A 27,678-nucleotide genomic window follows, 5' to 3' on the forward strand; every position below is an offset into this window, starting at 1 on the left:
GGGAGCAGCCCTGAAAATAGATGAGGCTAAACTTCTTCCTTACCTGGCAGGGTGAGAGCTCAGAGTCAAAATTAAGTTGATTTACATGTTGCCACGGTAGCAGAGTGCCTGGAAGTTTCCTGTGCTGTGGCAGGTGAAGAAATGATAGAAGCACCCTGGAAGAGAGTTAGCAGTTTCCTAATAGCACCCACTCAACATATCTTACCATGCCATCCAGCAGTCCCACCCCTGGGCACCCACCTAGAGGGAGTAGGAACATACAACGAGTCTTTCTCTTTCTCTTCTGGTCCAAGGTGCTTTGGGAGCCGCTGGCTTCGGTGTAGACATGGCCAAGTCCAAGAACCATGCCACGCACAACCAGTTGCGAAAACGGCACAGAAATGGCACCAAGAAACCCCAGTCCCCAAAATATGAATCTCTTAGGGGTAGAGAACTCAAGTTCCTGAAGAACATGCGCTTTGCCGAGAAGCACAGCAAGAAGCGCCCGAAGAAGACGCAGGCCAACAATGCCAAGACCATGAGTGCACGTGTGGAGGTCTTCAAGGCCCTCGTCAAGCCCAACATCCCAAAGACGTAGCCACAAATTCAATCAACTTGACTGCACCGCTCACCCCAAGCTCGGGAGACATTCTCGCACTCTCGCTGCCAAGGGTCTCAGGCTCTGCTGGCCAAAGTCCGAGGCTGAGACTCAAACCGGGGCCCAGGCTGCCAGCTGTGACCCCAGCTCCAGCTCCTGCTGTGGCTCGGGTTCCCATAGGCGCCGCCCGCCACGAAGTCTCCAGTGTAGAGGCTTCTGTCTGCCAGAGTGAGGATGGAAGGACCAAGTGTGATCCCTGGGCATCTGTCTGCATGGGGCTGGTGCCCTCCTGTGCTGTTTGTGCAGATAAGCCTGTGGCAGGAGCTGTCAAATAATAATAATAATAATAAAGAGAACACATATCCACACGAAGACTTGTTCTCGAATGTTCACAGAGGCTTGTGCATGATAACCTCACGCTGGAATAAACAAATCGTGCTATGTTTCTGCCGCGGGACAGCACTCAGCCGTAAAGAGGAGGGAGGAACACGACAACACGCTGAATCTGACAGACACCGTGCTGAGGGAAATTCCATTCAAACGAAATGCTAGGAAGCAAATCTATAGCGACAGAAAGCAGATGGGTGGCTGCCTGGAGCTGGGGAGGGGGCAGGGATTGCCGCAAGGGGCAGGAGGGAGCATTCTGGGGGGCTGGTGACGTGCCGGAAGCCAAGCGTGGCAGCGGTTCCACTGGTGTAAACGTGCCACAAACCCATCAAACCGTAGCCTCCAGATGGGTGCATTCTATTGTGCGTGCACCTTAGGACACTTAGGCTGACTCAGAGACGGTCAAGAGGCATGGCTTTATCGCACACGAGAGATTGTGCAGTGTGTTGAACCCACTACGAAGATTATTTCACTTAGTCCTCAAGGAATTAGCAACGCTGGTAAGGAATTGTTCAGGAAAACTACCCCCAGTCCTCCTGTGTGTCTCCCTCACTCTGACGCCATGGCCACACTCACAAGGCCTCTGGGCAGGGGGAGTCCCCACAACAAGCAATTCTGTGACACCAGCTCGGGCAGCGGAGGGGCAGGGGAGGCTCCTACAATTCGACTCAGCTCTGACACTGTGCACCTGCAGACAGCGTGGGATCTCATGCTTAAGGGCCCCATCCTAGAAGACCATGCCCCCAGCCCCTGCTTCGGACGCCAGCCACGAGTCCAGGTTGTTATCTGTACTTCTGACCAACCGGCTATGGAAGGGAGGTTTCCACAACCCCCCTTCAGGCTCAGTTAGTTTGCTAGAGGGGCTCCGAGAAAGAAACAGTTTACTTACTAGATCGCTCGCTGGTTTGTTACAAAAGGATGTAAAAGCCGGATAGAAGAGAGGCTAGAAGAGATGCACGGGAGCTTCTGTGTCTTCTCCAAGTACATCACTCGACTCACCAACCCGGGAGCTCTTGGATCCTTGTACTTTGGGGATTTTTATGGAAGTTAAATCATGTAGGCATGATTAGTCATTAACCCTGGAGAGGAGACGGGGCTGACAGTTCCAAGCTTTTCATCATGGGTCGGACTTTCTGATGACCAACTCCCATTCCATCCAGGAGCCCACCCAGAGTCACCTTGTTAGAACAAAAGTCACTCCTGTCACCAGGAAATTATAAGGGGTTTAGAAGCTTTGTGCCAAGAAACAGCAGAGACCAATATACATTTTTTTTTCTTTTTACATATTTTTCTATTATCTGACAGGACTCAAGGCTTAGGGAAAACCACCTGAGTTGTGCTGGGCTGGGGCACTGTGGCCACAAAGTGCATCTCTAACAAAGACCCTAGACAGCCATTAGCAGCTCACTTGGTAGGAGAACACCTGCCTGCTCTCTGGGGTGCGGAGATCCTGTCCGAGTAATAAAGCAAAGGTGGGCAATGCGGCTTCCTCTTCGGGGGTACAGATCTGGCTGGTTTGGGAGAAAAGAGGGGCGCCTGGGTGGCTCTGTCGGTTAAGCGTCTGACTCTTGATCTCAGCTCAAATCTTGATCTCAGAGTCGTGAATTCAAGCCCCACGTTGGGCTCTGCGCTGGGCATGCAGCCTACTTTAAAAAAATAAAGAGAAAAGGTGTATATTGATTGTGGGAAAGTGAAGGTTATGAGCCTGTACCTAAGGGTGTGTTGGATCCAGGTACAAACGCATTCCTACTCTGAGGGGTGGGGAAAGGAGCTATGGGGAATTTCACGAACCCCATCGCTTCCTGCAACTGTTTGTCCCTGGGGCGCTTAGGAAGCCTGATGCTCCGTATGTCTCTGTTCCTTTTGTCCCGTCACAGTCCGGTGAAGCTCATGACCCGGGGAGCGGAGCTGTCGTCCCTCGGTCATCACCAGCCCGTGGTGCCCGGCTGAAGCCTCCTCGTTCGTTCGTGGATTCGGGACCTTGGTGTACCAGACAGAGTCCTGGGTGGGCATGGGACTCCAAAAGAAAAAAAAAACAAACAGCAAATCCTCCTAAGACAAACCATAACGTTGCGTCTCTATTGAGAGGTTTTGCTGTGCTTGTGACGGACAAGCGCCTTGTGACTATGGCACAGCTCCTGCCATCTGGGAGCTCTGGGTTTGCCAGAGGAAACAGAGGCAAATGGCATTTGGACCCAGAGCGCCAGGGGCGGCCTCAGGGAGATGCTGTGCCTGGCCCCAGGGCGGCAGAGGCCCCCCCACACTCACTGTACTTCCTGGGGGTGTCCCTAGGTGCCCACCGGGAAGCCCCGGGTGCCTTGCTGGGCCCTTGCATCAGGAGACCTGAGGACACCCGGGCGAATGGCCGAGCTGCCCAGTGGGAGGGTTGGCACCGTCTAGGCCAGACTGCCAGGCTCTCTTTTCTCCCTGGAGAGCGGCCCTGAGGGGCCCTGGCGCAAATGTGTTCTGCCACTGGGGTGAAGTCATCGGGGGCGGGCACTGCACAAGAGAATATTGTGGCAGGACGTTAGTGCTGAAGCATTAATCCTTTTTTCCTCTTTCCCTTTTCCCTTTCGGTCACGGGGGCTGTTTGCCCTTCCCTCTGGGAAGGGTGTGAAGGGGTAGGGCCCAGAAAAGAAACTTCCAGACTCTGGTTTCCCAAAGCTTAGTCCTTAAGGGAATGGAGCGAGTTCTGGACGATAAACAGGATGTTGAGAGGGAGGAAGGAGGCGGTGGAGAGAGAGAGAGAGAGAAAGAGAGAGAGAGAGAGAGAGAGAGAGGGCCCTTCTTGGTTCCCCAGAAACAGTGCTTTGGGCTCTGGTCTGTGCTTCCTCAGGGAACCAGAGCCCAGACTGGGGGCGGGCCGGGGGGGGGGGGGGGCTCTGACGACACTGAAATAGGGCTTCCTGAGGGTCCATCGCCTCCACCCCATGCTTTCCCGTGACCTGAGCTTCAACTGCTGTCCTGCTACTTCCCACCATGTAGTTGTTAAGTAAGTTATTTCACTTCTCCCAGCCACAACCTTCCTACCTGTAAAATGGGGATCCTGAAGTCTCTCCCTGGTGCTGTGGTTGCTGAGGGTGAGCAGGGAGGATAGTCCAGCAAAGGCTGGGCCACACACTCTAGTTCCTTCTCCCCTCCCCTGCCCTCCCCTCCTTTTCCCTTCCTTCCCCTCCCCTCTCTTTGCTCTTTGACCACCTGGTCCCTGCTGCTTCCCTGAAACGTGCAGAACAGGGATATTTTCTGCTCAGTTCTGGGTGCATCCCAGCACCCCACACAGTGGCTGGCTCACAGTAGGCACTGAGTATTTGTTTAGTAAAATCTGTCAACTTTGGTAGAAAGAGGAGGAGAGTGGAGAGCAAGGAATAAAAACCCAGAAGACCAGGCTCTGCCTCTGCCAGAGATGAGGACTCTTCCCTCCACCGCCCGCCCTGTGCCGCCACCATGCTCGTCCGGGGGCTCCCCGTGTCCCTCTGTGTAGCAGGTAAGGCCGCCCCCGCCTGTCCCTGGGATGAAGGCAGGAGGGCGCCGGGCTCCGTGCGTGCCCAGGGCTGGGGTCTGATGGAAGAAGGGGCACCTTTCCCCCGAGGTTCCCAGAGTTTGAGGTTGAAGGGGAGACAAAGTGGAAAGGAATGAATGTTTTTCAGCTGTCAGCTCAGACGTGGTGAGGGAAGCCTCAGCCTCAGCCCCTGGCTGGGGTCCCCTCACTCCTTCCCCCTGCCCGGGCCCAGAACTAGAGTTCGCTGCCCTACATATAATGTCACTCATTCATTTCTTCACTTATGCATCTAACCAGTAAATATTTACTAAGTGCCTGGTCAGTGCCACTCAGACGTGGTCCCTGACCTCACCGAGCTTACGTTGTAATGGGGGGAAAAGACATTTGGCAAGAAGATAGCAAACAAGATTATTAGACGATGTGACCAGTGCAGTGAAAGAGAGAAGTGGGGTGACAAGAAGGAAGAGTCACAGGGAGCGATCGGCAAGGCAGGGGATTCTTCAGATCACATGGGTGGCAAGGTTTCCCTGAACAGGGAGATTTGGGCTGGGCCTAAGGAGTAAATGAAATACTGCAAAGAATAAAGGCAGGAAAGGGAGCCCGGGCACAGGGAAGAGCCTGTGTGCGTGAGGAACACATGCAGGAGGCTGTGGTGGCCTCGAGAAAAGTAGGCCCAGGACTCCAGGGCTCGCAGGGTGTGGTAAGGAGCCATGGTCACCGGTGGGAGCCCCCAGGACATGAGGAGCGGGGGTCCCCTTGTGATGGGGTGGGGGTAGGGAGTAGAAGCAGAGGGACCCTCTGGGGCCAGTGCTGTCAGCCGCAGAGGGAAAATGGCGGCTTGGGCCAGGGTGGCAGTGGGTGTGGAAAAACCCGGAAAGTTCGAGAAAGTTCCAGATCTGAGGAATGACAGGATTTGCAATGCAATTGGATGCCAAGAATGAGAGACAGGGAGGGACCAGCGATGACCCCTGGGCTGGGACTGGAGATGCTGGCGTGAGTGGTGCCATTCGATGAGCTGGGAGGCCCAGGACAGAGCCCACAGGTAGGGTAGACCTATATGTGTGACTGACGCACAGTGGGACACAAACAGAGAGCCCAGCACCAGAGGTTGGAGTCGGGGACGCGTCAGGACACAGTGTTTACAGCCAGGGTTCCTCAAACTGCGAGTTGTGAGCCACCGGGTACGAAAGCGATTTAGTGGGCCACAGCCAGTGACTTCAAAAAATTAAACAGAATAGAGTAAAAAATATCAAAGTGAATCACACATCATAAGAGTGATTTTTTTTTTTTTTTTTCCTTTTCCCCTTCTCTGATGCAGGGATCCTCCAGCTTTTCTCAGCGACAGGCAGCATCTTGGACTCTGGTGGGTGTGACGAGTTTGCCCTGTTTGGCCAGAGCCTCATCAGCCCTCTCCCTGTCCTCCTGATTGTACACATTCCAGTCACTGTGTGCGCCCAGTTCTTCAGTCTTATTGTCCTCTCCTAGGGCATCTGGCATGAGGCCGATCCCTTAAGGCCTAGGACCCCCCCCCCGCCCCCACCATCCTGGCACCAGACCCTTCATCCCCCTCCACCCCTGCAGGGCCTGACGGGGCAGAGTAGCCCTTGACCAGCTGTTTGTGAGGACCCCACAAGGGCATGGAGTCAGGAAGGAAGGAAGCCAACATTGAGATCTCAGGGCTTTGGGTTGGCTCTTGGGAGATGTGTGACCTGCTCCTTCCTTCCTTCCTTCCTTCCTTCCTTCCTTCCTTCCTTCCTTCCTTCCTTGTTTCTTCCCTCCTCTCCCTCCCTCCCTTCTTTCCTCCCTCCCTTCCTTCCTTCCTCTCTTCCTTCCTCCCCCCCTTCATCTTTTCCTTCCTTCCTCCCTCCCTCCCTCTCTTCCTTCCTTCCCCCCTTTCCCTTCCTTCCTTCCTTGTTTCTTCCCCCTTTCCCTTCCTTCTTTCCTTCCTTCCTTCCTTCCTTCCTTCCTTCCTTCCTTGTTTCTTCCCCCCTTTTCCTTCCTTCCTTCCTTCCTTCCTCCCTCCCTCCCTCCCTCCCTCCATTCATTTCCTTCTGATGTGCTGGACACTGGGGATATAAGGATGAATGAATAAAGCTCATTCTTTGCTTCCAAGTTGCTTGCACCTGGTGGTGGAGACAGACAAACAAAAAGGTCCTTTCCCTGGGGGTTTTACAAAATTCTGATGCCAGCCCAGCAAATGCAGACCCTTGCTGTGGGGTGGGCCTGCACATCAGTATATTTGGAAAACTCCCCAGGTGGTTTTCATGTGCAGCCCTTGTTCTGAGCCCTGCCTACAACAGGGTGGTCCCCTGCTATGATTCAGGGCCTGGCCCTGGAAACTCCTCCCATGGTCCTTGTGTCATGGCTCTGTCCCTTCCCACTGGGTGGCCTTGGTCAAGTCCCTTAACTCTCTGTGACTGGGTTTCCTCATTTGCAAAACAGGCATGGTGATGTCCCTCCTGGGGAGTTACTGGAAAGATTCCATGAGCTGCAGGCACACGGAGCCGTGAGGGCTCAGTCAACACGGGATATTGTTACTAAGCACTAACAAAGGGGCACTGAGCAAATGGGAAGGGTGTAGAGGATGGGGCAGAGGGCTTAGCAGTTAGTTGGGCAAAGGCAAGTGGGGAGAGAAGGACCCTGGAGAACGAGGGACTGGGGGGAGCAGGGGGTGGGGAGTGGCCAGTCCTTCCAGGCCCAGAGCGCAGCTTGTGCAAAGGCCCAGAGGCACAGCTGTGTGTGAGGGGAGAGCCTGCGGTAAGGGGTGGATCGGGGAAAAAAAGAGGCCTGGGAGGCTCCCTGTGTTGAGGCCGGAAGCTCTTTGGGGACCAGGGGTGGGTTGGGGGCAGCCATGCGCCAACGGCCTCTCCTGTCCCAGCCCTGCGGCTGAACAGTGGCAAGACGTTCTCGAGGGTGGAGGCGACGCTGAGCTGGTCTGAGGCCCTGCGGTACTGCCGGCGGCACCACACGGACCTGGCCGACCTGCAGAGCATGAACAGCGTGAGCAGCATGAGCTCCCTCTACTCCCTCACCAGCAGCACCGAGGCGTGGATCGGCCTCTTCTTCGACGTGCGCGTGCGCGGCCTCAGCTGGTCCAGCGGCTCCACCTTCGCGGCGCCCGTGTGGAGCTCGCTGCCGGTGTTCGCCGAGGGCGTCTGCGCCACTCTGTATTCCGTATCCGTCTTCCCCAACCTCGGGGCCGCCTCGTGCACGGCGCAGAAGCCCTTCATCTGCTACTACGGTGTGTGTTCGTGTGTTCGTGTGTTCGAGTCGGTCCTGCGCCCGCTCTTCCTCGGGGGTGACTTCTCCCGAGCAGGTTGGGGGTGGGGTGGGGGGTGGGGTGGGGGGCGGGCCCTCTCACGTCCTTCCCAGGACGAGGACGACCCGCTGTTCTCTTAACCCCGCTGCAACACGCGTCTCTGCAGCCTTGGTTTCTATCTCCTCTGTCCCTCGTTCCTCCGACTCCGTCAGAGAAACAAGTGGCAATCATCGTGGAGAGAAGGTGAAATCTGGGCTGTCCCCTCCTGCCGGTTAGGGATTTGGGAGAAGAGGAAAAAGAAAGGGAGGAAAAAGGAAAAGCGGGTGGGGGATCCGCTTGCATCTACGCAGCAAAGGCAGCAGAATTCAGCGTTGCTCTTCCCACAGAGCACAGGTCCGGTTTTACCTCTCATGGTGGCGGGGAGAGTAGTGGATGGGAACCAACCCCTTGGGACATCCCTGCAGGAAATCGGCGGTGCTCAAGGGCCCGGTCCTGACCCTATCTTGGCCCCATCCTGCCCCTGCTGGTCCCTCTCTGCCCATGCCAGTGTCCTGGGGGGATCACACAGGGGGATAGTTACAGACAGACGGCACTTTTCTGGTCAAAAGCGCCAACTTCTGCTTTTCTGTGTCAGCCGAAGCCTAGCCCAACTCTGTGTCACCCAAACCCCTCAAACAGGGGCACGGAGCACAGCCGGACTCCTCCCCTGTTTTCCGCGACACCGCGCCTGTCATGGGGCTTTGAAATACAGCCCACGGGGGCGAGGCTTGACCTTCAGATTCCCAAGCCAGTAGAGACGGTCAGGAGTGCTGGATGTGCAGGGGTGGGAGCCCCTCAAAGAAAGGGCCCTGGGCGCAGGCTCTCCCCTCCTCCCTCTGGTGTCCTTGGGCTCCACTGAGGCACGTCCTGACTCCACAAGTCCACCACCCTGGTCTTTGGGGAGGGGGGGGGGAGGGTCTGCCCTGCCCCCACAGTCAGTTCTCAACACAGAATGAGCTCTTAAAAATACAAACCAGGTCACTCTGCTCCAACACATTCAATAGGTGGCTTAGCACTTAGGGTCACGTCCCTTTTGAGGCCGACCAGGCCCTGCCTGACCTTTTTGGCCTCATCTCCTCTCCCTGCCCCTGGCCACACTGGCTCTCTGCTCCTCAGACACACGCTGCCCTTTCCCACTTAGGGGCTTGGCCTTCGCTCTGCCTGGGGATCTCCTTCTACCACTTTGCAAGGCTGGCTCCTTCATATTCTCTTCAAAAGCCAGGATCCTGTTTGTCTAATATCTGCTGTTTTCCCCGGGCCTAGAACAGTGTCTGCCACAAAATAGGGGCTTTCTCTGTCTCTCAATCTCCCTCTTTCTCGTCCTGTATATATTTCTCGCCCTGTATATATTTCTTGAATAAATGTCACAGGGATGGAAAAGCTGTTTACCCTGGAGCCCAAGGCATCTCCTGGCTTCCGCTTGGTTCCCGGTGCCTGCAGAGGTTCCCTCCCCGTGACGCGTGCTCTGTTTCTGTTTTCCAGACCCTGCTGTGGGGCACCGCACCCCCACAGAGCCCGCTCTCAGCCCAACCACCTCTCCAAAGCCAGGTACGCACCTGGGAGCTCTGCCTGCCCTCTGACTTGTCCACCTGGGCTGGTGGGCAGGGTCACGCCACCTGTGTCCCCTCTGCTCCTCCCTACCCTTGCCTGGCTGAGGGATCCTCTAGCTTTGCTGTCCCCGGGATGAACCCCGTGGAGAGAATCAGTCCGGTTTTATTATTCAGAGGAACCCAGACAGGGAAGTGACTTGCTCAAGGTCTCCAACCAGAGAGGGGCCGTTAATGGCCCAGGCTGCATCCCAGCTCTGGTGAGGCCCCCGCTTCCGTGGTGGGTGAGGGGGACTTCCCTTCTGATATTCCTGCCCTGGAATCTTCTGTTTTTAATTGTTTTTTAAGTTTATTGATTTATTTTGAGAGAGACAGAGAGAGTGAGCAGGGGAGGGGCAGAGAGAGAGAGAGAGAGAGAGAGAGGGAGAGAGAGAATCCCAAGCAGGTTTCACACCGTCAGAGCCCGACGCAGGGCTGGAACTCATGAAACTCGAGATCATGACCTGAGCTGAAACTAAGAGTCGGATGCTTAACCAACAGAGCCACCCAGGTGCCCCCTGCTGTATATTTCTTTAAACTTTCTTCACATCGGGTGTAAAGAATCCATGACAAAGGGAATACACTCCCCACTCCCTCTGCTTTATAGAGCCGGTTTTCCGCACGCTAGGAAATACAGAGCTGTAGAGTGAAGATGGCCGGGCGTCCAAGGTGGACCTCGTCTGAATCTCATCTTGCCATTTAATACGGCATGAGTTTGGGCACATCATCACCAACATGGGCCCCCGTTTTCCCACCTGTATGATGAGGTTGATAGCATCTACCTCTCAGGATTATAATGAGGATTTAAAAAGATGACGTCTGCCACATGCATAGCTCGGGGCTGGGGAGTCCTCGCTGCATAGAGGGTAACTTCAAAAAATCAGTTTAGATAGGGAAAATGAGGGAAACATCAGGCAAATCTTGCCGGGCTTAGGTGAACCAGGATGTGTCAGAGAGTTTGGGAGGCCCTATTTGAATCTGAGGATGTGGCTCTCTGTTCTGCAAATAGAGGTGTTTCCTTCATCGGGTCTCTGGAATCAGTCCCTCAGGATCTGGCACCACATCCTTTCCCAGTCCCACTGTTTAGAATCAGATGTGTGGGCTTGTGTGCTACAGATGAGACAGGCCTGGCAAGGGGCAGTCGTGGGGGGTCGGCCCAGGCCAGCCTCCGGCAGAGACGGGGGAGGGAGGGTGCGGGCTATGGGAGGCCGGTATCCCGGGCTGTCTGAGCCCCGCTGGAAGTCAGGCCCACTGGGATGGGCATGCTCTGTCTTTTCCCTGGCTCTCCAGATATGATGGATATCACCCCCTCTCTCTATCCTGCCTTAGCCCTGGAGCCTCCTGAGAGCCAGCGCCATAGTTAGAACTGCTGGAAATCACAAATGAGGCTGCCTCTAAAGTAGGATTGTCCCATTTTCCTCCTCACCTCCCCATAAAGTGTCACTACCTTTTAATCAAGTGCTAATTATTTGCACGCACGGTGCAAAACCAGTTGCATACATGGTTTCATTGAGGCCTTTAAATTAGTCTAGGTGCTATTATTCCCATGGCACAGATGAAGAAATGGAAACTCAGACTTAGCTCGTAAGGACTTTAGCCACCAGCAGGGCTCTTCATCCCCGCCTTTCCTAATTTGCATTCTCTCGGCTGCTGCCATGATAGCCCATCCATTCTCCCAATGTGGTGTTTAGTCTGCCCGTAAAATGGTGGGTTTCCTCAAATCCAACACCCAGGGACCGGGACAAGGGCCCGAGTCAGACCCGAGCTCTGTCCCAGGGGAGCAGTGAGGCTTGGTCTGTCAGAGATCCAGGACCTCAGGCCTGCGGTCTCCCTGTTTTTTGCCCCCAGCTGTGGTCCAGATTGGCCGACAGACCTTCATGCGATTCGACCAAGAAATGACCTGGCCGGAGGCCCTGCGGTATTGCCACAGCCACCACACGGACCTGGCCGACCTGCAGATGGTGACCGACGAGGCGGGCAAGGAGGCCTTGAAGTCCATCACGAGTGAGACCGAGGCCTGGATCGGCCTCTACTTCAACGCGACCTCTGGGTCTCTGAGCTGGTCGAGCAACCTGGGTGCCAGCATCCCCACCTGGCTTCAAGTGCCTGAGCTGGGGACGGGACTGTGTGCGGGGCTCCGCACCTACGCGCGCTACTCCCCCCGAGTGTATTCGTTGGCCTGCTCTTCCCTGAGACCCTTCATCTGCTTCTATGGTGTGTGACAGTCTGTCCCCACGGGCCCTGGGCTTACCAAGGATAGAACGGGATGGGACATGGGTTTATTGAGCAGCAGGAGACGCTGAGGTTGGACCCAAGGAAGAACCTCTAGACCCTGAGGGTAAGAGGAGCTTCTGCGGGAGCTTGAAAGAAGGAGTGGAGCTCATTGAGCCTCAGGGCATTAGCAGTTAGCAAGGGTGATTAGTTTTTGGGCAATGCAGAGGTTGAAAGCATGGACTTGGGAATCTCACACAGGCTTTATCATTTGCTAGAAATGAGGCGCGTGGCATCTCTGAGCCTCCTTTTCCTCTCCTGGAAAATATATTTAACAAATGGTTTCGGAGACTGAATGAGAATGTATAGAACAAACCTAGCAGAGACCCTGGCACAGAGTAGGCGCCCAGCAGATGTTAGCGGTTGTCACTGTTGTTGAACTCTAAGTGCACGTGAACCAGAGGCCTGCCTGGCTATTCTGGATCTTGTGTAGAGTGTATCCTCAGCAACAGGTGCGTCCTGCCTTATCCTTTTCTTCTCTTTTTTTTTTTTCTTTCTTTCCTGCCTTCTTCCCTCCCTCTCCCCTCCCTTCTTCCTTTCCAGTCTTCTTTACTTTTTGTAACAGCTTTACGGGATATAGTCCACATACCTTAAAAATCACCCTTCTTAAGTGTCTAACTCAGTGGCTATTAGTAGTCACAGGGGTGTCCAAGCGTCACCACTAATTTTAGGACATTTTTGTCACCCTGAAAGGAACTCCTTGTCCTCGAGCAGTCACTCCCCATTCTCCCTCACCCTCAGCCCCGACAGCTGCTAATGCACTTTCTGTGGATCTGCCTGTTCTTGGCTGTTTCTTTTGGTGATTTGGATTTGATGAGAATGGAGATCCTTATCTACCAAGGAAGAATGATGGTCCCTCCCTTGCAGGGCTCCTCTGAGGATTAAAGACCCGGCAAGCCCCTGCCCGCAGCCGGCACACGCACATGCACGCATTCACACTGAGCTGGCTGAGATGGGCAGCTGGTGGGGCTGCCGGCAGGCCTTAGGGGAGGCAGACCTGGGGGCACTCTGTGCCAGGTCGGCCCTCTCCTCACCACTCTCCTTCCTTACTCACAGACCCTTCCGTTGGGCACCGGGAGTCCACAGCTCTCCAGCCATCCTTTCACGCTCCCTCCTCAGAAGTGGCCGTGGAGACAATGCGCAGGCCAAGTACGTGTCTGTTTTCGGTTCTGTGTGAGTGCTTTGGACCTGTCCTTGGCTGGGTCCCAAGGTCTCGGGGTCTGAGAGCTGGAGAGGTCACCTGCATGCCCCGTGGGATCCGCCCAGAAGAGGATTTTCCAGCCCACCCCCACCCCCTGCAGGGCCAGCTGGGGTTGGAGAAGGGGGACTCAGTTGCCATCAACCTCCCTCTTTGACCTGGGCCACTAACTTGCAGTTCCAGGGCGGGAGGCTCAGGAGAAGCTGTGTGGCACCCCCAGTGAGGTGATGAGGGCCAGCCTGGGAGACGGAGGGGAAGACTCTGGGCAGTGCTCCTGAGAAGTCATCAGAGACGCCTTTGAGGTTTAGCATCCAGAGGGGGAACCACAAGAGAGGTGCCTGTCGAATCCATTGTGATTCTGGGCTCCTCTGGGTGGAGAAAAGATTCCAGATGAGTTGTTGGGACTATGTGTGGGGACATGTTGGGAAACACAGTGATTGCCCTCCTACAGCCTTTTTAAATTCCTGAAACATCTTCACAGCTATTACCTGATTTTGCTTCCCAAGAGTTCTGAAGCTAAGTAGGGTAGTTGAGGGCAGAATCACGGTTCTCCCGGCTTTGTTGCAGATTCCTAAATCTGACAAAGGTATTCTTGCCTTTTCTGAGGACACAGAGAAGTTAGGGAACTTGCTCATAGTTGCACAGAGCTTTATTTATTCTGGGGACACAAAGAAAAATCAGGGGCCACTCTCAAGGAGCCCAAGGTGTTGATAGTTGGTGTTGTGTGTACAGGCACAGGCATAATGGGGACATGGGAGGGGAGTGTCTCAGTCCCTGTAATCATCTGGATTTGCTGGAGGAAGTGATTCTGTTTGTGTTTTGGACCCCGAGAAGGAATTAGCTTGCAAAAGGGAGCGGGGGGAGTGCAGGTAGGAGCTGCAGGTGGGGTGCGGTGCTTAGCGTTGAGCGGGGACACCCTGATCCTACAAGGAGAACTCCCTGTGAGCTGCGAAGGAACGTGGCCCTCACCCTGACGGCAACAGTGCCAGGGCCTGGGCCTGTGGTCAGATTCGGTAGAGAAACTGGGTACCATCCTGTCCTCTGCTTCCCACGTAAGGTCTAACCTGGCCCCTGTCTGGCCGCCCCAGGCCGGGCTCAGCCCGGTCGGCACTGGGAGCGCAGGGCCAGGCGTGGAAGAACCGCAGGGCCGCCGCAGGGCCCCGGGAGCCGCGCGCCCGGCGCGCCCGCCTCGGCCGCTGGGCGCCACCCGTCGGGGTCCTTGTCCCACGGCCCGGACCTGGTGGGGATCCCGGGCGCGGGGCGCCCCTCGCGAGCCTTCTCTCCTGCCGCCGGGACCAGCGCCCGGCGCGGCTCCCGAAGCGAGCGAGTCAGCCCCGGGCCCGCCGAGTGCGTCCCCCGCGCCCCCCGCTCCCGAGAGCCCCGCGGCTCCCCAGCCAGGGGGACGGCTGCCCCGCGGCCTCCGGCGCAGCCTGCGTTCCCCGGGGACTCCTTACCCCGAGAGGAAGGGGCCGGGACCCTGCTGGTAACTGTCCAGGGCGCGACCTTGGCCCCACGGCCCGGGCCCCCCCCGCCGAGAGCGGCTCGCCGTCCGGGGACGCTGTCTATCCCCCGGCGGGGGGGGGGGGGGGCGAGGGGAGGGAGCCGGGCGCGCTCTGGTCGCCACTTCGAGCCCTGCCACCGTCCACGCGTCCCCGGAGGTCCCCGTTACCGAAGGCAAGTCCGCGACTCCGCGGGAGGCAGCAGCGGGCCCCGTGCCCGGCTCCCCCCTCCGTTCCCCCAGGTCGGCCCCAGACAGCGGCTCCCGGCTTCCAGGGAGCTTCCCGGGGACAGAAGAGAGCGCCTGGGGACGTTCCGCTCACCGCGCTCCCGGAGCGGGCAGCCCCCAGCCGGCCGCACGCGGGGAGGACGCCTGGGAGACGGCTAAGTGAAACAGGTGCCCGCCCGAGTCGCCGCGGGCTGGGGACGCCACACCATCCAGGCCCAGGCGCCCGGCTGCTCCTCTGCGGTGACAGAGCCTGAGGCCCCGTGCCCAGGCTGCAGGCCAGGAGGTTGAGGGCGGGGTCGTGTGCTGGGCCACAGTCTCCCTGCCCTGGCTGCATTCCTGTCCACTCTACGGGTGCAGCCAGAGCCAGGGCACCTGCTCAGCCTCACTGGGTAATGATTTAAGGGGCGGGGGGTGGGGGGCGCGAATCCAGGGGAGAAACAGGCTGTTTGGGCTATAGGAGTCTGATAGCCAAGGGTTGGAATGTTGACCCTACTGCTGACAGTGTGGCCTTAGGCAAGTTTCCTAACTTCTCAGAACTTCATTTTTTCTCATCTTTAAAGTCAAGAAAAATACCAGTGTCATGAGCTATGGTCCAGTGCCTGGCATCTGACAGATGCTCAATAAATGGCAGTTCTACTACTCTAATCTCAATTCACTAGTGAGATGTTTAGTGATTCATTCCATCTCCCGCCTCTGTCCTTACTCGACAGACGGGGCTGGCCTCGTTCTCATTTTATTAATTATAAATGATTATGAATGATCAGATTATGAATTATTGAGATTGTGGAATCTCACAGGGCAGGGGCTGTCTTGTGCCTCTTTGTATCTTTCCCAGGCCTTGAACAGTGATTTACACGTTGGTGGATGATTGAATTCAACAGTCACTTCCTGAGTACTGGTTTTGAACAAGGCGTTGAACTGAGGATACCAAGGAAAGCAGGACCTGTTTCCTCTTTTTAAAAGAGCTTAGTCTAATAGGGACTAATAGAGACAACAGTCTGATAAGTGCTGAGCAGGAAGTGTGACCTGAGCGCCTTGGCAGGAAAGTGACTCATTCATTTTGCCTGGAAAGGTGGCGGTAATTGGACAAAAAGTTCATGGAGGATTTTAGGCAGCAAACACTACTAGAACATTCTTCCTGGCAGAGGGAACAGCACAGCAAAAACGAGTAGGTGTGAAAACGTGTGGTTTGGGAATGAAAGCAGTCTGATGTGACCAGAGTGTAGGTCACGTATTTGGGGAGGGAGTGACAAAGGAAGAGGGAAAGAGGGACAAATTCTGAAGGACTTGACCTTGCGGCAGGTGGAGGCATCGGAGGTTTTCAGCAAGCGAGCAAAAACGCTCAGAGCCGTAGTTGATAGAAGCAAGGTGGCTATAATGACAGGGGACAATGCTTGTCGTGACAGGGCGTTAAAGGGACAAAGCGCGGTTCAACATTATACATGTAGTGCACTCAACGGCACACGGAAGGGAAACCCCCACCTGTGCTTAGCAAAAAACGACTGGACGGAAATGTGTAGAAATGTTGACGGTGGTTACCGTCGGGTGATGAGACTATGCGTGTTTCTCCCATTCTGTGTGTCTGGATTGTACAAAGTGATTCATTTCACCAGAGGAATGTGCAGTGCTTCGGGCGGGGAAAGAAGAGGGCATTTGGACAGGAGGCCGACCAGGAGAGGAGGGGCAGGAAGGGCACGTGTGGGGCCAGCAGCGTGAGGAGGGGCACGAGGGAATTGGTTTTAGGCTGTTTGCAAGTGACGTTAACTGAAGAAATACAGATGCAAACACATTTTTAAAAAAAGCTCAGCTTTGTTCACTGAATCACAGAAATCCAAACTAAAAGCGAGATGAATTTTTAAAACGACTTAATTTTTACTTACCAGCCAGGCAAAGATTGGAAGGGGTGAAAGTGTTGATGGGAAAGTGGAAAAATCAGCGATCCTAGGCACTGGATGGGAGAGCAGACTGGAGCGGCCCTTCTGGCGGCGTGTCTGTTCTGAGATGGAAATACCCTCTCAGACAGAAGCCCTGTTTTGGGGAATTAAGAAATAATAGTACGAGGTGCACACTTACATATGCGTCCTCCACACACAGGGCTCTTTTATTGCAGCATTATTACAGTGAGAAGTGGAGGCAATCTAATGTCCATTGAAAGCAGATGGGTTAAGTTACGGTACATTCAATGAAATACTATGTAGCGTTTAAAGAGAGTAAGGTAGATCTTTATGCATTCAAATTATAAAACCCAAGTGTGTGAAGAATATTCTATAGCAAACTGTTAACAGTGGTTGCCCCTAGGTCAGGGGAGGGGATACTTTTGTTTAAATATTTTACAATAATATACCACAAAACCAATATGATCGTTCCATATTTGGAAAAAAAAAAAAAAAAAAGACCTTTGCAAGGCACCGACGGGGGTTTGGTGACTGGACAGGAGAGGGAGTCAGAGAGCAGCTGAGGACCCTGGGGTCTCTGGGCCTCAGGAGACGGGCAGCCACATAGGGGAGAGGAGGTTGTTGGGGGGAGGCTGAGCTTGGTTTTGGAATACCTTGAGTCTGAAGTGCTGCTTCTTGATGGCGGCGTTAGGGGTCCCTGACTGCCAACGGTGGGGGCTCCGGGAAGCCAGCAGAGCCATAAGGGCATCGGGCCCCTGGGGTGTGAAAGAAAACATCTGCCCCTGGGAAGAGTTCTCGTAATACTGCCCAGGCCCCGCAAGTCCTGCTGTCAGGGACGCTCTCTGGGGGACGATGGGTAACAGCGCAGGGGCTGGGTGCGTGAGCCTGTGGGGGCGGGTCAAGGTCTGGCCCGGACGGTCGGTCTCTGCAGCGGCTGTGTGCAGAGTGGTGGGTGGCTCTCCGTGCCTGTCTTCTAGCTCAGGGGCAGCCACCAATCTCAGACCATCCTGCTCCCCGCCGTATTTGCAATGGCTCCTTTATTTCCCCCTCCTATAGCTGTGACCACTGAAGGAAGTGGCAGTGCCGTGAGAGAGACAGCCGCCGCCACTCAGGCCCAACGCGTGAGCTCACCCGAACACCCAGAGTCTAAAGGCAAAACTCCGGCGCCAGCATCAGGTAACTGCCTCTGGTCACCAAGGACCCGCTCCGGACAGCGGAGCAGTTAAATCCGGACAGCCGCTCCTTAGCACAGGGCACCCGAGACCTTTTCGTGAGACAGCATCAAGTGCAGGGAAGGGAACCGGAACAAAAGGAACAAGGACGGGGAGCCTGGAGTTAGCGACCTGACTACTGTTAAAGCTCGGGGAGCAAGTATCCTCCCTTCAGAACCTCCTCTTCCTCAGCTGCAGAGGAGGTGTAGTAAAAACTACCCTGCCTACATCACGGGGTTGTTGCGAGCCAACGATGAGGTATTTATGCAGTGGTGCGTCATAAACTATAAAATCCTCTACAGATACAGGGCAGCCCTGTCACGAGGCTGCATGTAGTTCCCAGGAAGATGACAGCGGCTCGTGGCCCAAGGCTGAGCGTGTTTATTGGCTCAGAGAATCTACTCAGAGCTTTCTGGGGTAGCATTGGCCTTTAAAATGTGGGCCCAGGGATAGGTGAGTATTTCCAGCGCGGTGCGGAGTATCTGCTTAATGGATTTGTTAAAAGGAAGGGGGGAAATACAGGAGAGACAGAGAAGGGGAGGACTGCCTGGCCACGGCCACTGGCTGGTTAGTCCTAATTGTGGCTGAGCATCCTCCAGCCCAGCAATTTCTTTCCTCTTCCTTTTTGAAATCCTAAATCTCTGTGCAGCATCTGTGGTGTCCAGTGAATAGTCCTGTTGAGAACTTCAAGCGTCTGACGACAATAGGCTAATTTTCTCTGAACCAGGCAGCCCTTTCTTTTTCAGGGCAGGTCTTTGGAATCCTGAAAGCAGATTTTACCATCCCAGCTCTCCTGGACCCAGAAGATGTGAAAGACCAGTTTTTGAGTGAGGTGAGACTTCAGACCACCCCTGCTTTTGGTCAGATGGCTTGACAATGCAAGGCGACACCGTCAAAACCAATAAGCCTGGAGAAAAAGCTTGGGAACATGAGCTCCTCTGTTCCCACTGCTGTTCCCACGCTGGCTCATGGTGACAGGTTGGTGCCTGTGCTGAGACTTTTTCAGATCTTTTTCTTCTCTCTGTAACATGTTTCTTGAGCTGTTTGTTTGTTTTAAATGAAGACAGCGTAATCAGAAGGACCTGTATTGGGGTCTGGCTTTCTACTTGTTAGTCGTGCGACCTGGGGCAAGTAATTTAATCTTTCTGAGTATCAGTTTTCTCACGAATTAGGGCCAACGAAACCTAATTCATATGGTTGGTATTAAGTGAAACATTCCAGATAAAGTGCTTAGCAAATTAGCACGTAGTAAGTGCTCAATAAACACAAACATTAGCTATTATTACCAGCATCACTGTTGCTCATCCGAATATACATTTGTTCCAGGCTCCCCACCCTGCCCAGTCCTCTGTTCTTTTAAAGTATTATGAGATGGGACATTGCGAAGAGGAAGAAGTGTTCCTAAATACTGCAGCAAAAGCTTGAAGCACGTTTTTCAATTATACCAGAGAATGATCGTTAAGATGTCAGAGTTAGAGAGTTCCTTGCAGGTCATCTAACCAAATCCTGATGTTACAAGAAAAGAGACTGTCATTTATCTGGTAGCTCACTGCAGTTTACTCACAGGCCAAAGAAATAGCACCTGGCAACTCATTCTAAAACCTCACAAGCTCGTTTCTCGAAAGAACGGTGGTGTGCGCATGCGTGCGTACGTGTGCGTTTGCGTGCGTGCGTACGTGCACGCGCGTGTGCACAGGCCCGTCCGGGGCCCTGGGGAGGAACGAGCGAGCTCTCCGTGCGTTTCGCTGTTGAAAGAGGAACAGGTGCAAATGATGCAAATGATACAATTGGACATCGGATCGTTATGTTAGAAGTTCAGTAAGACCGCAGTGCCGAGTACTGGGTTTCCAAAAGTCAAGGACTCTTTTTTTTTGGGTGTGGGAGGGAACCAAACCGGAAACCATCTTCCTTCTCTGCAAAAGTAAAGCCAATGATGGGAAAATTGGGGTCAAAACGGGGATCTGGCCACCTCTGTTGGAAAGTATCTGTTCCCTACTAATGGGGACAATTTCTGCCTCACAGCTTTAAAGGGTGGAAATGGTGGGAACCATGTGTGTGTCGGAAGGTAGAGTACATAGCATTAGTTTTAGCCGCATTTTAAATTGCAAACAGAAGGCAAGGAAACACACCTGCAGCCAGCTTGTCCCCATTCCAGGGACAGGGACAGAGAGACATTGTAACAGACGCACCCAGTGCTCAGGGCTCAATATGCATTAGTGGTTGTTAACCCCAGCTGAAGTTACTGCCTGGAGAAGCGGGCGGGGAAGCCCAACCCCAGTCCCTAGAGAGATCAGTGACCTGGTCGGTGGTGGGGCTCAAGAGGCCTCTTTTCTGATTTCAAAGTTCAGTAGTGATTCTGATAAACGGGACTGAGAAGCACCGGTAAGTCATTTGTTTCAGCCCCATTTGTCATCAGACTCTCCGCACCCCCCCTTGGAGTGGGTGGGCAGTGGTGGTGGAGGCGGTGGTCCTCGTGTCCTAACCACAGTTGATACATGTACTTTCCCCTTGGGGTAGGTGCGATCCTTCACAGAGACTGGTGGGGGGGCGGGGGGCGTAGGTAAGAAAAAGAAAGGGTATGGCTGGTCACAAAGGGCATAGCGGTGGGCAGTTTAGGCCGGGAGGTCACAAGACAGCAACGGCAGTTTCTCTCTGATGTTTCAGATCCGAGAAGTCTTAAAGCTTACATTAGGTCACGAGCAATTCAGATTGAAATGGGTTGGCTTTGAAGTGAACAAAAAACAGCCCATGTCGGCAGACCCGGAGGCTTCTCACACCATCTTCTCTGGATTTTGAGTGACTTGTGGTCTATGATGCTAGCAGATGAGAACATACGTTTGTTCCAGGCGCTCAGAAATAACTGCGGATATACGAAGAGGTGACTACACAGCTACACCTGTGAAGAAAAACTGGCCTCCCTGGATTTTATAGGGTGCAGGAGGTAAGCAGAGGAAGATGGAGGCGTCTGGGAACAGTAACCTTGAGAATGACAAGCAAACAGGAGCCCAAACCCCAACGAAACCACACCAGTCCTGAAACAAACTGCATTCATCTCCCTGGAGAAGAAAGAGAGGACAGTGGTGGCTGAGAAGCTGAGGGAGGCCACACTTCCGGAGAAGCGGAGGGCACTTTCTTCACTAGCCACCCGAGCTGTTACAGAGACCTCAGGCTGTCCGGAGTGAGGAGCTCCCCGAGGGCATCCTCGCAATACGACACATTAATGGTGGGTTTGTCCTCCTCCATCCGAACACTCTTTGCCTGTCCGGTGGGAAGTTCTCCAACACGTTGTCCTCAATGCTAAGACAGAACTTCAGAAGAATGTTCCCGTAAGCACGTCCTTTCTGGTTTTTCGCCAGGTGTTCTAATCATCCAGATACATGCTCGAAGTAAGGTGGTAACGTGTCAAATACAGTGGCAACTTTAGTCTGAAATGTTTAAAGTTAAAGTTTATTTGTATTCTTTGTAGGAATAGCAATAAAAGACCTCAAACGTATCTATATCTGTACATGTACAAGAACCATCAAAAAGTATTCACAGAACAAAAATAAATCTTCTTTAGAACAAACCCAGGTAATGAAATGCAGATATGGATCTCACGTATGGAATAATCTAAGTGCTACCGGCACAAAAATATGGCTTTAAAAGTAAAATAAAATCTTGGGTTTTGTTTTTCTAAGGTGTATTTCTCTTTCTTGAAATAAAAAATAAATTATTTAGAGCTATCATTGTAAAATAGTCATGTGCATTAACACATTCTTATTAAGGCCCTGGAGATGAAGAACAAAATCAAATTTAGAAGGTAAAACTCACAGGTGTGATTCAGGTCAGTGTGCTGTGCCGTCTGCTCGAGTTAGTTTTAATGCAACTAGGAAATAGCTAAGCACCAGTCAAAACTCAACCTTTAGTATTTATCTCAGAAAACTTTTCTGCAGGATGGTGGTCATTGAGTCAATTAGCACTCAACCTTTTGGTGAACTGGGAATTCAGAATTTTCCCTTGGGAGTTTAGAAGTGACCTAAGTACAATATTTAGACATAAACCTTTGTACTCCCTCCCACAGACGATGGAGGCCCCCAAAATACAGCTTCTGTGGAAATCTTTCTACAACAACAGATAAATCTGGCTCTAGGTCCCAAACCAAATCATTTCCTAGTGAAGTATGAGAGCATCTGAATGAAAAATAGGAGATGAATAGGAAATTACGATGCATGCTGAGATAGGGGCAAATGACTACTTTGCTTTCCTGGGGTGACACCAGATTTGCCAAGTCTTGCCGGGTTGGTTCCTCAAATACCTGAAGATAAACTGATTAGGAACCAAAGCTGCTTCTTTCTGGATCCTACTCTCAGATCGATCAGTGACATTCAACTTTCTTTCCATCCCTCCCTGTGGTATGAATGACGATATCTACGTCAAACCAGATCAATTTCAAGTCAGTTGAACTCACATACACACATAACACATACCGTACATTTTAAAGAAGAACGAACCACGGTTATAACGTGTAACAAATGAGAGCAGAAAATCTAAAAAGCTCAAGAAATTCTGAGAATCACTGCTCCGTAAGTGATTAACATTCAGAAAATGGAAGCCCTAGGAACTGTGTGTTTTGGGTTGGGGGTGTGTGTGTTGTCTACAACACAAGAGACTGCCTTTCTTATCCGTGTATTTTAAGATCAGGCAAAGGATATCAGTTCTGTTCCCTTGAACCTTTGGGCTACCGAAAGGCTGCTATACATGAGTCCCCTTCTGCATCATGTGTGTTCCTCACGCTCTTTCACTCTTCATAAGATATTTATTCTATCTCATGCAAACTTCATCGCTTTTGTCCTTGCTAAACTCAAGAGCATTCATAATTGGGTCACGACAAGAGGATGCTTCTAAAACTAATAACACTCACTCAGACACGGAAAGAGATTCTACTTAAAAATTCAACACCCAACTTATCTTGCTTTTAAAAGACTAGTAAAATAGGTTCTTTCAATTGACACATTGATGAAAACAAAGTATCCCAAACTCTTGGCCCTTGGGTAGGGGGTGGGAAGGCAGCTCTTTACCGCTGGGGCAAGCAGGAGATCTCACACCGGACTTGAGAAGGGGAAGGGGAATGGAGAAGAAAGTCCCTTTGGTTTCCACACTCCGTAGGAGGAGGTGGCCCCCATGGGCGTATCTGACGACGCACTGAAGCTGTGGCACGGGCTCGGGAGCCGCTGGGCCAGGCCCAGTGACAAGTCTAGTCTGGGCTCAAGGCCACATGGGACTTGGGCAATCCTAAAGAGGGTTCCTTCCCCAAGTTCAGTCTCACGACCAGCTTTCTCAGGAACTCCAAACTGAACATGACTAGAACTTAACCTAGATGGAAAGCAAAGCAAATACTAACGCAAAGTCATTTGATGGCCACTGTCTTGCTCTGGGACTTCCAAAGAAGAACTGCTCCCAACCTGGGGTACCTCTGAGGACACAGTGAGAGCCAGGGGCCGAAAGAACCACAGATCCGTAAACAAAGGCTGAGGCCGACTAAGATCGGGAAAGCTTTACTTCTAAAGTCCAGCTAACTCTCAAGGTCGTACACCAGTCAGAGACTCCTGCTTTTTCTTTCCCTGTCCAACACCATCGCGGGGAAAGGTGGAAGCCATCCAGAGAAAGCTACTTAGGACCAACTCAATACTGAGTGAAAACAACAAAAGCCTAGAGCAGCCTGATTAGCTCATTTTTCCACATTTTCCTTACCAACAGGCTGCCCCAGGCTCCAACGGTACCTTGGTGAGAGTGCCTGGACCACAGTGAGTGCTCAAGTGTTTGTTGTAGTTACCTAGATGTCATCTCCTGGGGCCGTGGGGTACATTGCGGAGACGTGGGGCATGTGGAGACATGGGATATACGGTGACTTGATGGGAATGTAACTCTTTCTGCTGCTTCGGCCCAGGGAGCCTGTTGCTCCAGGGATGTAAAAAGGGAGCGTGAAAGCTCTTCCCTTAATTCCTAAACCCACACTGTCCTTGTTAATAGCCAAGTCCGGCTGTCAGCTAGACAAGCACTTGGCAAGCACGTCACCTGAACTCCAAATTCCATTCAACCACGGTCCACGCCGCACCCTGCAATGTGGTGACGTGGGGGTGGAAGGCAGAGTGGAAGACACTGCTATCTCACTCCACCCACGCCCTCCTCCCAGTAGAGCAGAGGTATGTAGTTATTCGGGCCGAAGCAAAGCCGATGAAGCAATACCTCCGTAAAAATGACCTGCTGTTTGCTGCCGTCATCCATACCTACATAGAAGGTCTTTCAGAATAAGTTCCAGAGATTGCAGCTTCTCAGAAGAAATACTCAGAAAAATATTTGGATAGGAACAGGCTCAAAGGATAATCTGAAACTTAACATCTGGTAATAAATCTGAACTTCTAGCTGACTTCCAACTTTTGTTTCTTACTCTTTTTCTCTTCATTCAAGATAACCTGGCAATAGAGGGCTGCATAATTTTTCCAAACGCTTTGGGCATTTAATCTTCCCAAGCAGGCAGCCCTCTAAGGAGCTCCCACAATGCCAACAAGAAATATGCACCATCAAAAGCACATCTGAGTTTTCTGTGTCGCCCCCAGCCCTCCAGTACAGGTAAGCTTATCCGCCCTCCGTAAGCCTTAACCAACACCTCAGAGCTTCCACACCTCAATGCAAGACATCACCCAAGTTACATACTTAAGGCCACTGAAACTGACAATTCTTTTACCAGGCTTTCTGCAGCACAGTCGAAGGCTTTTATAAAGAAAGGATGAAACACGGCTAGAGCTGAGAATAGCCATGAACAAGGCCACCTACGTTTCCATCCCTCCTGCCAACAAAGGGCACGTCTTCAGAATTAGTGAGATTTTTTTTTTCCTATGAAAATAAGTGATTTTGACCACAGTGTGCCTGCCCTAGGCTTAGAGGGAGGAGGTGAGACTATATAAAGTAACTATCAGGGGTCGAGAAGATAACCAGGTGCCAAAGTGTGGGGACATGAAAACCACAGATCAGATAAGCGCATGAGCAGCCTGCCTTCCATCTCTGACCAGCAGAAACAGGACGATTGTGAAGGGAAGTGTTTTAAAAGGCTGTGGGTTGGGGGCTGGGGGGGGGGGGGCGTGGGGAGGCTGCTGAGACGCAAGCTCCAGCACAGAGATCCGCCTGGGCCCCGGGGGCCGTGCTCAAGAGGTCCGGATGCGAGCCTGGGGCACCGTGAAAGGGAGGCTATTCACAGACGTGGAGTCTGGGAGTCTGGGCTTCACCCAAGAGAGGACACGATACATGTTCTCTTGTTTCCTTATAATATTCTGTTATATAGAAATACTCACTCCATGCATATGGCTCCCTCACGTCTTTTGTTTTTTTAATCTTCCTCTCCTTTTTTCCTTTTTAAAAATTTCCTTATAGTTCATAATTTGAAATAAACATCATTAACTTATTTGGGAAATGTTGCTTTCTCGGTATAAAGAACTGCTTAGATCTTGCTTAAAGAGATTCAAAAACCCTTTTACATTGTATCTGACAGCGGAGAAGGCATGAACTTTCCTATTTGTGCAGTTATATGTACATATGTGTGAGTATATATGTATATATATTTGTATACATAATGTCCGTTTTAAGACGTCACATTCCATACTTCTGATAATCAAGTTTGCATTCAAGATGACATTTCACACCTCGGGAAAAAAGGGAAGTAAATGAGCTTCCACGACGGTTTCTGTCCCACAGTGAAGCCAAGGATGACAAATCAGTACAACAGAGTCATTATTGCCACATCTACGAAGAACATGGGAGAACAGCTGGAGCGCGCGGTCCTTGCGCTTTTCGTTTTCTTATTGTATAGGAGTTATCCTGACTTGTGTGAGAGGGCGATGCTTTGGGTCCGGATTTCCTTTCCAGATTTCAGTGAGGGAATTAGAAGAAGCCATTTAAGAGCTAACGACTGAGAGAAAATTACCCTGCCCAGAGATTTGCTAGTACAATGGATAAAATCTTCATCCCAAACAAAAATGAAGTTACAAATAGAAAAGCTGTTTTTTCGTTTTTGTTTTTTAATAGGAAGTAGTGAGAGATTCCTGCTATGGTATGATTAGCCCTTTTCGGTGTGGAAGAAAGGGTGTTTCTTTTGCATGGCTTATGGACAGCATATTGGGATGACCTCTCCAGGGGAGAGTAAACCCTGTTGTGGTGACTGCTCCCACCATGGGGAGGAGAGGGCAGTGGGTGGTGCAGATGAAGACAGTATGCAGAGACACGAATATTTATAGTTCTGTAAACTCTAAAGAGGAAAAAAAGAACACCCTTTATTACAACTGGGGTTAAAAAAAAGCCCCCTATCTAAAACGGAAAATTCCCATCTGCTCTAGGCAGAAGGAAATAAACATCAACAGGAGTTCAACAGAAATCACTCCTAAAGTCCGGTTTTGATGCCACAGCTCTTATCTGTGTTTTCTGAGACAGCGCATTCCCAAATCAGATTGGCCGTCCGTCCCCGGAACCAGTCTTGGGTTGGCCAAGGGGATAAATTGTTTTGTTTGGTTCTTGGTATTTGCATGTTCTCCTACAGGACAAGGGGGCCAGAGTGGGGTTTTGAGACTGGCAGGGGAATCCCTGAAAAATCCATTCTGACGATATCCTATGTCTATCAGATAGACACTCGGTCTCTACCTACTGAGCCCCTGGGCTCATTTCTCACTCACACATCGTTCCTACTTTTTTCCTCCTCTAACAACTGCAGTGCTTTCAACAAGAGGAAAACAATAATAAAAATAGTAATAATTAAAAAGGTAATCTACATTATTAACTTCCTTTTGGTATATTACAGTGGTGTTTTCTGTACATGGCCCAGAACTAAATTCCCTATGTACACAAGAGACATGGGGGGAAAGCGTCGACCTTGGAAGGCTCAGCCTTCTGCCCTGAAAGACAAGGTTCCTTCTTCATTCAAGAGTTTCTCGCCACTCTGCTGTTTTGAAGTAGCAACATTCTGTAAACCTGGTGGGGTTGGGGAAAGGACTGGGGACAGGAGAGTGGGGAGATTTCCTTCTGTCTCCTCCCACAGTCTGTCTATTCACAGAGCCCGTCAGCAGCTGCTGTTTTTGAATTCACCATTCTCCGTGATGGAAAGCTTGGTGGGGTTGGTGGGGGAGATGCCATTGCGGACCTGCACACTGTATCGCTCCTTCACTTGGGTCAGTGCGCTCATCAGTCTGGTGTTGGCCGAATCCAGGGACACGATCCGTTTTTCCTGCAACACACGAATCGGGGCTTTATTCGGGCTACATGCAGGACATCACGGCGTGATGCTCCACTCAATGACTGTTCTAGTACTTTCTATCAAACAGCAGTACGCATGATGCTTCCCAGACAAATGGAACGTCTCTGCCTCTTTCTGCACACTACTCAGGTTCAGCTTCCCTGAGCCCAATGGGTCTGTGTTCATTTTCTCTCGTTTTTTCCTTTCAGCACAGCAGGACTGGTTATTAATAATCCCTCGGGACACCGGGACGATGTGAAAACGACACCATGTGTTACTGCAGACGGTGCAACAGGGTGTCAAGCCGCCTTAAGGTATTCAGTGCTTTGGGCCAAAATTAAAACAAGGAAATTAGGTGGCAAAGAAAGAAGCACCAGAGGTTTCATTTCACAGAGGAGAAGTGCTGTGTGCTCTACGGAGCTCGGCCCCCAAAGAGGGCACACCAGTCACATTTGGAAAGAATTCACGTTGTGCTCAAAATTAAAACGATACATGGTGGCAGTTTATAGTCACCAACAAAGTGAGGACGCAACAGCAAGAGGAGAAAAAGCAGCCAGAAGCTCAGACTGAGGGGTCGTTTGAATATGGGAAGGGAGATGTGGCCGAAGGGGATGCCGGAAACATAACACATGGAAACAAACAGAGAACACAAGCTCCTAGACTCATTCCAGCTCAGAGTTACTCCAGGAAAGCTTCCCAATAAGGAGACTGCTTTCATTTTACTTTTGAGTCTCTGGGGGAAAAATGCCTTAGAACCAATATTTTGGAACCAAA

At 52.1% G+C, this 27,678-nt stretch overlaps 3 protein-coding genes and 1 long non-coding RNA gene across 14 annotated transcripts in view; 3 read left to right on the plus strand and 1 right to left on the minus strand.

The window, feature by feature from the left end:
- Positions 1-269: 269 nt before the first annotated feature.
- LOC123586474 (60S ribosomal protein L29-like) lies at positions 270-611 on the plus strand. The gene has a single exon (XM_045455707.1). The coding sequence runs from the start codon at positions 326-328 to the stop codon at positions 575-577; it is 252 nt and encodes an 83-aa protein (XP_045311663.1). The 5' UTR covers positions 270-325; the 3' UTR covers positions 578-611.
- Positions 612-3,811: 3,200 nt separating this feature from the next.
- Positions 3,812-5,972, plus strand: LOC123586475. The gene is made up of 3 exons (XR_006706815.1): positions 3,812-3,956; positions 4,303-4,448; positions 5,782-5,972. It is a non-coding gene; the product is annotated as an uncharacterized LOC123586475 (long non-coding RNA).
- A 128-nt stretch (positions 5,973-6,100) lies between these two features.
- Positions 6,101-21,187, plus strand: CLEC20A (C-type lectin domain containing 20A). The gene is made up of 8 exons (XM_045455807.1): positions 6,101-6,148; positions 7,281-7,704; positions 9,244-9,309; positions 11,196-11,561; positions 12,675-12,767; positions 17,494-17,613; positions 18,395-18,480; positions 20,313-21,187. Exons 1-8 carry the CDS (start codon positions 6,101-6,103, stop codon positions 20,442-20,444), a joined length of 1,335 nt encoding a protein of 444 aa, XP_045311763.1. The 3' UTR covers positions 20,445-21,187.
- Positions 16,617-27,678, minus strand: part of RASAL2 (RAS protein activator like 2) — a 362,757-nt gene continuing 351,695 nt past the window's right edge. For 10 of the 11 annotated variants that reach the window (XM_045452784.1, XM_045452783.1, XM_045452781.1 and 7 more), the window contains one exon: positions 21,080-26,895. In XM_045452784.1, the coding sequence (XP_045308740.1) occupies positions 26,731-26,895 (165 nt within the window). In that variant the 3' untranslated portion in view covers positions 21,080-26,730. The other variant, XM_045452780.1, reaches the window with a different exon arrangement.

The sequence above is a fragment of the Leopardus geoffroyi genome, chromosome C3 (assembly GCF_018350155.1).
Source record: "Leopardus geoffroyi isolate Oge1 chromosome C3, O.geoffroyi_Oge1_pat1.0, whole genome shotgun sequence".
Lineage (NCBI taxonomy): Eukaryota > Metazoa > Chordata > Mammalia > Carnivora > Felidae > Leopardus > Leopardus geoffroyi.